The 14,673-nt window shown below is 34.1% G+C and overlaps 1 protein-coding gene across 1 annotated transcript in view; it reads left to right on the forward strand.

Moving 5' to 3' along the window:
* TRDN (triadin) overlaps positions 1 to 14,673 on the forward strand; it is a 199,312-nt gene that overhangs the window by 28,120 nt on the left and 156,519 nt on the right. Inside the window, 3 exon segments of the mRNA XM_085541752.1 lie at positions 4,069 to 4,110; positions 10,808 to 10,945; positions 13,239 to 13,265. Of these exon segments, the coding sequence (XP_085397878.1) occupies positions 4,069 to 4,110; positions 10,808 to 10,945; positions 13,239 to 13,265 (207 nt within the window).

Consider the following 14,673-nt stretch of genomic DNA (forward strand, 5'->3'; position numbering starts at 1 on the left):
ACTATATTTCTGAGCAGGAAATGCTAATTCCATAGCAAAGTCACTATTAATGACTATCCTGTACAGAAATGACTGCAGAAGAAAAGAGCAGTTTGTAGATGTAATAGACAAGGCCAGGATCTACACGGTTAAGGAATATACATAGATTTCTTCCTAATTACTCTTAAGAGTTGCTAGCTGTTGGCAGATAAAGGACCTACATCCCTCTAAATTATGAATTTACCCAGATAAACCCTGAGACTATGCACCATTATTCATGAATCCAAAAAGAAAACTTATAGAATTGACCTCAGAAGAGAAGGATACAGTCTAAACTTAAATTTAAACACTGTTTTCTGATTAAAACAATTACCAATTTTGCTCTCATTAGTGTAAAGTAATACCATAATTCCAAAAGTATATATAGTGTCAGTATATACATCTTAGCTTTTTTGATTAGTATGGTTTCAAACTCAAAAGCAAACTATCAAGTTTGGAAATTTTGAAAATTTATGCTAAGTGAGATTTATCCCACATGTAACAACATGAAAATGAAGTGCTTGTTTTCATCCTAAAGAAGATGTAATGAAAGCTTGCATTCCTATCATGTTATTTGTAAAACTGTAAACATAACTGAAATACTTCTAGTGTAGTATGAAGAAGACATGCATTCTAAGAGGCTGAGATAAGACACTGTGAACCTCATGCAGTATGTAGCGTGTATGAATATGTAATAAGTAGCATACCGCATTGGAAGATCTCTTATACATTCTCGGTATTTCCAGAAAAGCAAAAGATTCATTTTTGTTTGATGCATGCTTTGCAACAATTTGTAATTTCTTCCATCCTTAATGTTAAAAAAAAAAAAAAAAAAGTTATTTAATTAATTGACTTCATAGCTCATGAAAGTATTTCATGCATTTCTTGTACACATAGCTGGATTATATATTTTAATTGGTACATGTGACTAAATAATTTAAGATTATTTCAGTCCAAGTTTTGATTGCCCAGGAAGCTGCATTTGCTAATGGGCAAATAAAGGGTTCAGAATTCCCCACTATCTCTGTGATCAATTATAGATAATTAACACCACCCTAATTTCAGATTCAGATTGTTCAACATTCAGTGTAAATTGTCAGTGATGTTGCCAGTCACCTAAGAGCCAGACTAAATCAAACCTAATGAAACCTCAGCAAATCTGCAAATCCCAAACTAGCCAGAATATTTTCTGGAATTATTTTCTGCAAAAATGCACAACACATGAAATGCAGGTTCCCATTTTCTTTTAAGTAAATTCATAAGTGCAAAAAGAATGTGCTCTTCCTTGTAGATAATTCATTATTCTCAACCAAAAGAGACATGTTAGAGATCTACAGTCAAGGCAGATCTCTGTGGAGATAATGCCCGTCAATGAAGGCATAGAGCTCTTCCTACAATGAGAAGCTGCAAGGACTGTACCAGGTTTTAGTTTGTTTGTTTGTTTGTTTTTTCGTCCCCCCCCCCCCCCCTTCTTTTAAGTAAGATAGTAGGAAAACAACTGACCAAACTAGACAAATTGTTCTGGGCTCATGGGTGTCATCTTCTGACTAGCACAGTCTGAAATCACCATTTCCATGACTGTAGTTTATGGTCACTTCTGTTTTGGAAGGCCCTGGGTATCCAGAGTGATGTACATATTTACCAGTAAAGCAGAGCAAACAAACAAAAATTAAGAAAATGGTGAACAGAACTCTAATTTCTGCTGTGTAGCTGTCACACAGATATTTTTTTAGTCCAGACTTCTGCATGAAAAAATTGTAAATTTCAAAACCTGATGATGAAAAGCGGAATTCAAAAAATATAACTATTCTACTTTTCTACTACTACTTGTTTATTTGTCTACTATTTATTTATTTCTCTCTTTCTCTCTCTCTCTCTCTCTCTCTATATATATATTTTTAGATAAACATTATCAGGAACATATAATTAGGTTGCCATGAAAGTAACATCCCCTATTTATTTCCATGGAAACTACAATAGATAGAAGGAACACAATAAGACTGTTTGTTAGAACTCTTAGCTACAGATCACTATGTTTCAACATGGTGACCACTATTAGCTATGCATTTTCAACAGTAATGAACAAGAGCCTGCATGCTGTACTCATAAAAATCTACACCAGCAGAGGTGGCGCACTTACTGTCACCGCTCTGATCAAATACAGCACCCACTGCCTCACTGTGCTGTCATCCACAGCTTGGTTTCCATCAACATTCAGCGAGCATCAATGACAGTTGGTGGATGACATTTTTTCTAAATGGAGGGATTCAGTGTCACACCTTTGCTTCATACAAACTTCCATGTCAGATGCCATTTGTCAGACTGCCCCTCTGCCTCCGTCTGTCACAAAGAAACTAATGTAAAAAAATACAGGAGAGAAAGTTTGACTCCTGCTGTCATACCACCAACAGCCACTTCTGATCTCATGAGCCAGTATACAAAAATATAATAAAATAAAAGATACTACTTTTGGAGCAACACATGTTCATCCATTTTCCTTCTGGAGTTTTATCCTAATGTAGTCATCCTGTTGTTCAATTATAACTTCTAAAAAATGGGAGGAAAAAAAGAAGTGAGTATTTAGACTTATATTTTCTCCAATTTTATTAATAAAATTAACTAACTTTTGTTTTTGCTTAAAGTGCCAGGAAATAAACATAACAAATAATTTTGTCTCTTAGTAGATGCGATGTTTAAAAGTCTCACCAAATTAAAATAATTGGTAAAACTTTGCCACACATCCAAAGCCCAAGGAAAATCTCCAGTGGAATACAGTGGTGGTATGTAAAATAATAAAAATATAAAATATAAAATAAAATAATTGTGGACCCATGTGATCATCTCTGATGAAAACAGTGCTGTAATCTTTTGAAATACAATTTCTACTGTAATTATAGGTGTCAGTCTAAAGCACGAGTAAACAGCTTGTGCATTTCAAAGTTCTTAATAAAATTCTTCCAATTCTACATATGTACCTAAAATCCACAAAGCATTTTTTAAATTGCTTTCCAAAATGACTACCCTCCCTCCCTCCCCCCACGAAAAGAAAAGAAAAGAAAAGAAAAGAAAAGGGAAAAGAAAGAAAGAAAGAAAGAAAGAAAGAAAGAAAGAAAGAAAGAAAGAAAGAAAGAAAGAAAGAAAGAAAGAAAGAAAGAAAGAAAGAAAGAAAGAAAGAAAGAAAGAAAGAAAGAAAGAAAGAAAGAAAGAAAGGAAAGAAAGAAAGAGAAGAGAAAAAGAAAGAAAAAAAAAGGGGGGGGAGGTGGTGCTTAGGATAAATTTCAATTTAAAGAAGGGCTGCTCAGGAGACATACTACATCCTGTGTTTCACAATCCAATAAGAATTACTGAGTTAAAAACCCCTAGAAAATAACTTCGTACTGTGAAGAGTGACAGTCTATGAAATACTGTAGTTCTGCAAGTACTACATCTCAAATAGTCTAACATATGCAAGATCATAAGCTGATTTATCAAACTTCATGAGCTCACAAACTTGAAAATATTCAGAACCTCATTCAATGGACAGGAAAAGAGCTAAGAAGAGAAAGAAGACTTACATTCTTAATAATGCTTAATGGGATATGAAGTAGAAACCATACTTCTGGATTGTAGTTTATTTCAGTAACAATTACAAAAATGTAACTTTCTTGCTTTTTGCAAGAAGAAGTCCAAATAACTAGAACCACCAATATGTATTGCGTATTCTTTTTAGCAGTAGATTGCATAACTTGTGAAAATATCTGTGCTGTATTTAACAGTATTTTTACATTGATCTAGTTTGTACTATATTATCTAATCTGTTTGAAGAACTGCCCACTGGAAACTGAAGCTGCGATTTTTCTGGAAGAATCCTTTTTGTAGTTGTTTATCTTTTTAATGAACACCAGTTTCTTCTTTTTAACAGCAGCCCCCAAGATTAAATAAGTTGTCACTTCTCTCAGTAACTACTTCATTTATTTGAGCAACAACTGAGGATGTTCATGACTGCTAATGTTGTTTCTCCCTCTTTTTTATTGGCCTTTCTTGTGTTCATCATGTTGTCATCCGCTATAGCCAGCTATTCACAACATTGCGATGATCCCTGTTTACCACCTGGTAAAGACGCTGTGCCTGCAGTGTTCTGAATATGTGTGTGCATGTGCGCTCTGCTTGCCGGAAGTAACAATGCATGGACATGAGCAGAGTGCTAGGGTGTGGCAACACTGCTCCTCTGCTAAATCCAGGTCTGCAAAGTTTATTACAATGGAGTACTCCCAACATTCACACCTTATTTGAGACAGGTCAGTCAGTGATGAGATCCCTCCAGTCAGTAGACATTCAGCAATCAGTGATGAGCAGTGAGATATTCATTTCATCATGATGAATATATTTTTAAATACCATTGGAAAACTAACAGAACTGCATTATAAATATGAAGTTAAAATCTGTATTTTCAGTTAGAGAATAGAAACTTCAGAATGAGTGAAAAATATAGCTTCAAATTATTTTGGATAAAATGTCTGGATGTTTAAAAAACACCACTTAATCCGGGTCTGATCCACCAAATACGAAGCCTTTCACCTGACATCAAACCAAGTCACATAAGTAACATACAAAGCTAATGTTAAACTTACATTCCTGTCCACATTTTTCCATTTGTCTATATCAAAAGTATCTGATATTTCTTGATACTTTATGAAACATTGTGAATTTAATTGTAAAATTTGAAAATTCTACTTATATTCCATGTAACCTATTATTCATAGTCTACATTCTATATAAATGTATACTATTTATAACTACTCTGCTCTTTTTTGGGGTAAAATGTCTTTGTCCAGTTTCATGTGAGATTTCCTCTAAGGACCTGACCTCAATAAAATTATCTAAGACTGATATTAGAAAGAGACAAACTACAGTACAGAATGTAATCCTCGTATTTACACTAGAGGTACATATGGAAGGGAAATTTCTGGGAAATACTGAGGTAGAGTTTTCTTTGGAAATGTTTTTATATTGCTGTAATTCATTGATAGCCACCAGAGACTATTCTGGTGACCAAACTAAAAAGAGTTATCGCAGATTTTAAGAAAGTGTAAACTTTCAATTTAAAATGATCTTATCTCTATAGCATAATATTTTACTAGACTGGGGTATGTTTTATTATGAAGAACTAGTATTAAGCTTTTGTATTTTATCAAACATGACAGAAATTCTGTCTTCGTCAGCTGTATCTTGTCAGTATTAATGAATTAGGTTCTATCTAATAGATCAATCTTTACAGCAGATAATTACCATCATTTGTAATTTAATTGCAATCAATTCAATGAAGTCAAAATACGTAATTGATGAAAATCCAACAATATTAAATAATTCACAGACATCCATTTAAAAATAACTTTAAAAGAGGTTTAACTCTGACTATATGTTTAACTGTTTGACAAGGAAAAGATTGATAGAAGACCACATTCCTTTTCAGAGTTATTAAAACCAGCATAATAACTGAAGTGATTTGCTCAAATAAATCAATTAGCCACTTTTTGTTGTGCACTTCACATGAACAAATGACAGAAACTTTGAAACATAAGCAAATTTGCTTGAGGTGCTGCAACGAATCATACTATGTGATTAACCAATTACTGTTTTGAAAAGCTGCTGTTAAAGGATTTACTGTAAATTCCAATTAAAAATAAACAAAAAAAATGTTTTCTTTTGCTTTGGAACAGCACAGTTTTACTGCAATTGAAATGACTTTTTCATGTTATGAAAATCATCATTTCTTGATTTCAAAGAACCTAATGAAGGGTGAGGTATTAATTTACTTTAAAGGCACAACATCTATTTCCAAATCAACTGGAGTAGAAATTGTGAGTCAAGGAGAATTTAGAGTGGGATAAATCAATTGCTTGGAATTCTTGTGCTTACATTTTTAAGCAAATTATTGTTTCTGCAACAATAATGCTGGAGAGCTTCAAAGGATTAGAACAATTTAATTTAGATGTAATGAGCATGAAATCCAGCTTCAAAATACACAGAAAGTTTCTAGAAATATTTATATACAACAAAAGGATTTTTGAAAAGTGTTTTAACCACCTTTGTGTATGTTTTGTAAAGAAAATTCAAACAAGACTCCAAATTTCCTTGCAGATACATAAAAGAGGTTCTCTTTTCATATTCTCGCAGGAGATTCAGTTGACTTTTCCAATGATAAGATTTTCTTGAAAAGTAATGTACAAAATCCTTCAATTTTATTATGATTATGATATTATGAGGTATTATGATACCCTGACAGCTGTAATTCTTCCAAATTTAATCATTTTCCAGAGCAATCTGGAACTGAAAATTTGAAGGCTCCACCGAAAAAAAAACAGTAAAAATGATAACACAAGTAGGGCTGAATCTTTACTGATTTAAAGAGTATCTCTTATAGTAAAAGGGCACAACAAACAAAATGTTACTGGAAAGCACTTCTGGTGGTATGCACAATGTTTTGGATGAATAGTTATGTTGACCTGAAATTAATAACAAATATAAAAGTACAAATCTAAGTGCTTAGTCTAAGTGCATAGTGACAAGAAAAACATGAAACAGCACTTCTGATAGGATCCATGTCACACTCTTTAGTGATCTAAAAATATGGTGTCACGTCCTTGTTTGTTTGTTTGTTTGTTTTCTGTTGGTTGTTTTTGTTTTTGTTGTTGTTTTGCTACCATGATAGTCAAGAGAAAAGAAAGGGCATCTTTGGAAATTAATTCATATCACTCGAAAAAGATGTGAGATGAAGTTGACAATTTTCCCTTTTTGAAGGTCAAAACAGCTTTCTGAGTTGGCTTTTGAGGGAGTCCAGGGTCACCAGACTCAGCACCTGGCATTCAATACATTTGTCTAGATAGGATGACTGGAATTTAAGCTGTGATTAAATGAAATGACATCATGTTAACAAAAGACCTTCAGTATTAATTGTGTGTCTAATCTCTCAATTTAACCTGTTTAGTAACCATTTTCTTCCTTCATCCTCTTTCCTCCCTCTTCTATTCTCAATCAACATTTTGTATTTTTCAACAACATAATCTAAGAGCAATAATTGCCTCAATCTCTACTTACCAGTTCTACTTACAGTAGAACTTCACAGCCAGGGTCTACTTGTGAACTGTGCTGTCTTCATAATGCCTATAATTGTAATTTATCTTCAGGATCCTGCTTCTGCTGCTCACAGCCATCCCAGCACAACAGGCACAACATAAAATACCAATAAGCATATATAAATTCATGAATTCATGATTATAAATATCATTCATTCATGATTATATGAACAGATATACTGATTATAGTTATAGATTTAGTTACAAATTATATATTATGCATTATATATTATATACCACATGCTAACAAGGGAAGTATATTTTCAGCTTAGCATTATAAATGTATTTCTAATAGTATTTCTAATTCTAATAATACTTTGTATTCTAGTGTCTGACAAGAAATGAAAAGCCAGACAGAATTATGCAAAAGACAATTGATCCAATCGGAATGTGTTGAATGCAAGACTATCCAAAAGAAAAATCATCTTGATGTAGCATTACTGGACATCTGTAAAGAAAGAATAATTTAAAAAATCTATATTATAAGAAAATATCAAGCTTAAATTTTGTCTTGTAAATCTCTATTTTTCAGCTATACTCTTCAGACAAAACTCGGAATATCCTCTGAAAATGGTTATCTTTCTTTGCATGTGTGTGAGCTAAATGGTATCTTTCTGCTTTTTTTTTTTTTTTTTTTTTCCCTCAAGTTGCTTTCTTTCCTTCGCTTCATGTGTGTTTTGTTCTGCTAGAGAAAGAACAACCTCCTATTGACAAAGTTGTGGGGAAAGCTAAAAGCATGGTTTTAATCAGTAGTTCTTTCCATTCAGGATTAACTGGTGTGGTGTTCTTAAGCATTTTAGGATGGATCATTACATTTTAAAAATTAAGGAAATGTTTAACAAAGTAAAATAGAAGATCTGTGCACAAGTAAACTTTCCCAGTCTGTGTCACTTGAATCACAATGCAAATGGATCTGCTTAAATTTGCAAGTTTAATTTTGAAAATAACACTGAAGTGTCATCTACAAAGCCCCAAGTTGATTTCTTTCTGAATTTTCTATTTTAAACAGGATTTGCAGTTCAGGCCCGTTAGTGTAGGTGTTCCTGGAGAAATTAGCCTCTGGACACTAAAGATTTCTAATCCCTTTCTCACAGTTTGCTATGAAGATGTTGTGAATTAAAGACCAGGATATGACGTTGAGGGCTCTAATTCATGAGCAGAGATGGCTTGCCTCAGGGTGGTTGCAGTAATTTCCTCTTCTTTTTAGATCTTGCTCTTCTCTGAACAGTTCCCCTGCCTGGAGGGATGGCTCTCCTACCTGTGAAGCAGCTCTTGAACTGCCAACATATGTAGCCCCAAACATTAAAATACATTGGCAACAATTTTTGTTTAGTTTATAGCTGTGGTCCCTGTGATTGTGAATGTATGTCTGTAGAAACAACTGAGCGATCCCCAAGCAACCAGTGGGTACAGGGTGGGCAGAAAATGTGGACAGAAACTAGAACAACAGTATGATGTTTGACCACCCTTGCTTGTGAATCTAAACCAGAGGGCTGAGACCCCTCTGGCCGTGTAATTCAGTGAATCCACTTACACTTCTTAGCATCTCTATATTAGAGTAAATGCAAATGGCACCAGGGGTCAGGTTACAGATTTACTTTTATAGTCTGAATATAAGTATGTATATTTTATATATATATATATATATATATATATATATATATATATATATATACATAATTCTCCTTTTAAACACTGGAGAAAGTCACTTATGGCAAATCTGTTGAAAAATTAAAATCTCTGGACCTCAGTATGTGAGTCCAATGAAAATAAATAAATGCCTTATAATAAGAAAAGTCAATACATCCCGGTATACTACTCAAAATCTTTCTGAGTTATTTAATTGGTTGAAAACTTGTTAGCACAAGACAGTACATTAAGAAGTATATTAAAAGAAGAATTCATTAATATTTCTATACAAAGTTGTCTCATCAAAGTTGTTTCATCATTGTGTACGACTAAGTTATCTGATGTGTCTGATTGTTCAGTATCATATGTCTATGTAATGCAGTTTCCAGGAAACAAAAAACACTACACACTAACCAAAATATTTATTCTACCTACATTATCAATAAGCAGATCTGAAATAATAATAATTTTAAATATATTTTTTATACTTAAAATTAATTATTAGGATGTAAAAGGAGTTATTCAGTGATATATTTCTATTTCAAATAAATTTACTCATACGTTTCGTTACAGTACTCCTAGAAAATAACAGTTCATACTGCTGCCATAAAAGAAATTGCTTCAAGCCTGCACTTTGCCTGTCTTTGTAACCTGTGAGTTCACATAAGACTGTTGATTTCTGCTAAGATTTGTCTTGTGAGTCAGAGCTCTGCAGCCAGAAGTACTTGTGAAGAAATTCACATTTAATTTCTTTTAAAAGCATCTGCATACAAAAAAAGAGTGGTAAACAGAGATGTGGTTCCCATCTTCATAATGTTGAATGTATGTATTTCTATTCAAACTACTAGAAACAAGACTAGGCCAATGAATTAAATTGAATTTATGATTTATATCCGATTGTTTAAATTTGTTTGAAAGTTTGCATACATAGGACAGTCTGCTATTTCAATTGTGATGGATGGTAACATAGAATGAATGGCAGCTGTCTCTCTTCCTAAGCAGTATTTGGTACAGATTTCAAGAGAATAAAAGCTTACTGAACAGAAAGGATGGACAAAATATTCTATCAAAGGATGGAGATTTCTCATGAAATACTATGTCAGCATAAATAGCGTATGGAGAAATCTGGTGACATCATGACAGGAAAAACCTTTAAAGGAATACTTATATTAATCACTAGAGATTATTCTTACTCAAGCGCAGATATGTGGAGGGCAGTGTCCTTGCTTCCACAGCAGGTCTCAGAAAGGATTTGTTGACTCAGGAAGATGGAGCACATGGAATTATTGCAGTTTCCTTGTTTGTTGACCTACAGGAGCGAGAAGGGAACAACTGGTTAAATATTCACACATGTATGTGAATGAAACTCCTGAAAAAATGTAAGAGAAACAGATCTGTGGTGGTATGTGTTTGGATGTAGCTGGCTGTGTGCCACAACGTGGGCTCCATCCCTTCATCCTTGACTCAGTTTTGTTTTGGCCTAAGAATGCACAGATTTATTCTATCCTCTTTTTACATGTACTCCAATAGAAAGATGAGAAGTGTACATGCAGTAAAACCAATCCTTTTCAGTTTCCTCAGCCAGAGTAGCGTTAAAGACAGGCCCTAAAGGCAGATGTGACATAGGACTGGGAAACCAACAGTAGTGAATATTAAGTAGACATCAAGAGGCAGGGCACCTGTGTCAGAGAAAGGTGTCACTGTACTGAAAGGAAGAAATAATCTAGAAGGACAAATATGAGGTAGAATAAAATCTATATTTATTCTGAAGCCAACAAAGCCTCAGAAAAAGATCCAGAACTGGGAGAGAACTATCAGACCAAATCATCCACTGGGCTATGAATCACTTTGCTAACTGCAAGGACAATTTACATGCAGAGGAAGGAAAGCTGTCCTCAAGCATTTATATAATGAAAATTAACAGTAAAAATCATTGTTTTTCTGAAAGAAAGTTGTATATATATAGTCCTCAATCAAATGTAGATTAACCTTAATCACCAAATCTGTTTTTTTTTTTGTTTTTTTTTTTTTAACTCTGTACTCAGGAAGATCGGTTAACAAGCTCAGCACAGAGCCACTGAGAATCATCCATGAGACATTGGAAGAATCCACTGATTGGCTTTATGGCTTTCTTTCTTTACTGTCTGACATCATATGGAGTGACGATGATGACAGTGATGAAGGTATTCATAATGTAAAGAATTCTGTAACTGCATTAACTGCTGTTTTTCATGCATTTTGTTGGCTTACTCAGCTTTAACCTCTTAGACAGAAAGGTCAAACAAAATAAAAAGTGAATGTTGTTGCTAATAAAGCATCTATTGGCTATTCCAATGAGTAAATTCGCCTCTTTAGTTTTCATCTCATGTTTAATGTTCCATTACAGAGAAGCTGCCAGAATTAAATATTACCATTAGTACATCTTGAAGTAGAGAGTCCTAATTTATACAAGACTTCAAAATCACAATAAAACTATGCATCAGAATATTGCTTCAGACAATGGCAACAGCTATTTTCTTTTAATAAGTAAAAATCTAAACTTAGCTTGTAAAAATGTAAGGTAGACCAAGAAACCTATATATATTGATGTAGTTTCTATGTACCAATGACAGAATGATATATTGTTAAAAGAAAAATATAAGAAAAAATATAATTTTGACTAGACTAGGAGAGTTTGGATGTCAATTTACAAATAATGCATTTTACTAAAAATTTTGATGCTATCATTACAGTAATTTTCTTCATCTGACATCATCTGAGAAATGCAAGTAAACTGCTAACATATTAAATTTGGAAATAATTATGTTTCTGTCATAAAAAAAAAATAAATATATATATATATATATATAGCTCCATCGTGTTAGCAGAGCAGTAGTGGATTTTTGCATCACATTGCATTGGTCACATTCATTTTTACCATTTTGTGTTCATAGAATCATGTAATAAAATCATAGGCTGGATTAGGTTGGATGAGACCTTAAACATCATCTAGTCCCAACCCTTCTGCCATGGGCAGGGTTGCACCTAATAGATCAGGCTGCCCAGGACTCCATCCAACCAGGCCTTGAGTGCCCCTGGAGATGTGGCATCCACATTTCTGGAAAACCTGTTTCAGTGCCTAACATCTAACCTGAATCTCTCCTCTTTTAGTTTAAAGCCATTCACCCTTGTTCTATCATCAGACTACTAGAAAATTTGCTCCCCTTCCTGGTAGTAAGCTCCAATCATGACCTGGAAGTCCACTATGAGATGGCTGCATAGCCTTCTCTTCTCCAAGATAAACAGTCCAACTTTCCCAACCTTTCTTAAAAGAGGGGTTGCTCCAGCCCTTTGATCATCCCCTGGACTTGCTCCAAAAGCTCTGCATCCTTCTTCTGCCGGGGACTCCAGGCCTGGACACAGTACTCCAAATAGGACATCACAAGGGTGGAGCAGATGGGAACAATCACCTCTCTTGCCATGCTGGCCACCCCTCTTTTGATGCAGCCCAGGATACTGTTGGCCTTCTGGCTGCAAGAGCTCCCTATTGTCTCATGTCCAGGTTTTCATCCATTAGGACCCCCAAGTCCTTCTCCACAGGGAGAGATGAGTTCTCAATGAATTCTTCCCCCAGTCTGTACTTGTATTTGAGATTGCATTGACCCAAGTGCACCTCGCACTTGGTCTTGTTTAAACTCATTAGATTTTAATGTGCTCAGTTTTTGAGTGTGTCTGGATCTCTCTGGATGGTGTCTCTCCCTTTTTGAGTGTTCAAATACTTCAATGGATATGTGTTAAAGGAAGTAGGAAGGGTCATAAAATAACTAACATAAAAATACTCAAGATCTGATTGCTCACTAAGTGCTTGAAAACTTCAGTTCCATTAGCCAGGTGGTATTTCACCTATGTCTACCAATAGTGTGAAATGGCAGAAAACAATAAACTGCACTGTATCCTTATAAAGAAAGCTTCATTTTCCAGGATGAATCCTTCAGATTTAAATTGATAGCTCATTGTTCCTCTGAAACTGAGTCTTTTTTCCTTAGATTTCATTAGAAGTGCTGTTACATATACAACCTTTCTATCTTGTGCATTCATTTTATAATCTCGAGTTTAGAATAAACCACTGGACCATACCTTATAACATGAGTGCATGCATACATTCAAGCAAACTGTAAATACATTATCACAAGTTTATATTCAGAAGCACATATACAGATTTGGGTGTTTCCTTGGTTACTACTGCACACTGAATTTATTTGTCCCAGACCCAGAAACCTTCTATGATAAGAGACAGATTTTGTGAAAATCCGGACTCAGAGTAGAATGCTTGCCATTCAGCACAGAAGGAATAAAATGCATTTAAAGATGATAATGAATCAATCGGAAAAATAATGTGTTGTACATATGTATTTTGCTCTGGTTTGGTTTTATTATGAAACCTCTTATGTGCCATTTGTTTGTGTTTTGTTTGTGTTTTTTTCCCTCTTTGTTTAGGTGAAGTGGAATCTTCCCAGATAAAAGGTTGGTCAGATGCTTCCCTATACATGGCAAATGTTTGCAACATATTTTCAGAGTAAACTAATATATCTGTGGTATGGGTTCTGTCATTATGAACATTTCTGTCTACTGGCCACAACTTTGCTTTGAGAAAATTATTGAATCAGAAATTCAGTTTATAAAGATTGCTGAAATGTTTGCTCTCTGCAAGAACTATTATTTAGAAAAGCTGAAAAAAATGTTATCAAACTGATAAAATTATTGTAATATTATTATTTGTAGCTTTGCCCTGTATGTGGGTCTCTTATTAATGTCTGTATGAATTATGTGTATGCCTACGTAGAAGTGCTGCTTAGAAATAAGAATATATAGAGGAAATTTATGAAGAAACAATGACAAGATATTGTAAGAACATTTTACATTGTGCCAATGAAAAGACCTAAAATGACTGCGTTTGAATCTTCTGAAAAAAAAAATAACTTAGTTAACCTTGAATTTTTGCAACAGACAAGAATTAAAGAGGTACGATTTACAATATAAATCTTCCCAGACTTGAAGATTGTCATGCTGAAAACATAAAACTTTAGTTCAAATCCTATTAAATGAAAATGAAAATGTATTTAGAAGGCTTGGTATATTGTTGATAGGATGTAAACCTTTTCAAAACTAGGTACTTTTTTTTTTTTTTTTTTTACTTCAAATTGAGCATAGGCTGATACTAACAAGATATGTTACCTGAACTTCATGACTTTAATTTGGCATCCACTGAATGATACACCAAAAGGAAAATATCTATCTTGAAGAATCTATCACCCCAGTGGGTGCTGAGATTACAATCCAATATTCTCTGAAGTTTAACTAGTTCAAGAGTGCATTTAATAATACAATTTATCAGTTTCAGTAGGGTATCCAAGGGCTAAATAAGTTTGGAGACCAAGGCTATACCTAGTCCAATGAATGATTTCTCTTATTTGGACTGATGTAGGAAAACATTCCATTTAATCTATTGGTAAAATTTTCAAAAGAGTTCCCTTTGTCTTCTCCCATGGATAGAAATGCATTGTTAACATGATAGTGGGTTCCGAATCTGAAGTTGTAGCATCATGTACATGTGGGCTCTGACAGCAACATACTACAGATCATGAGCCAGTGTAGATGTCTGATCTGGGTTGCTATAGAGCTGGGCAAGCTTAGTCTGCATAAACTACGCAGTCATCATGCTTAGCATTGCAATGCCTGCTTATTTGGAAGTTAGTGACACTTTCATGCCCACTAAAGTTGAGCTTCCAAGACCTTGATTTGGATCACTTTATATTGTAGATATGGAATTCACAGAAGCAATCCAAGTAAACTAGAAACTGCTTAAATTAGACAGTGGGAAGTACTCAAATGATTATTAGGACATAAAAGTTCTTCCTTCTCAGTTTCTGTG

The sequence above is a fragment of the Coturnix japonica genome, chromosome 3 (assembly GCF_054131305.1).
Source record: "Coturnix japonica strain WE chromosome 3, WE-NBRP24, whole genome shotgun sequence".
NCBI classification, from domain to species: Eukaryota; Metazoa; Chordata; class Aves; order Galliformes; family Phasianidae; genus Coturnix; species Coturnix japonica.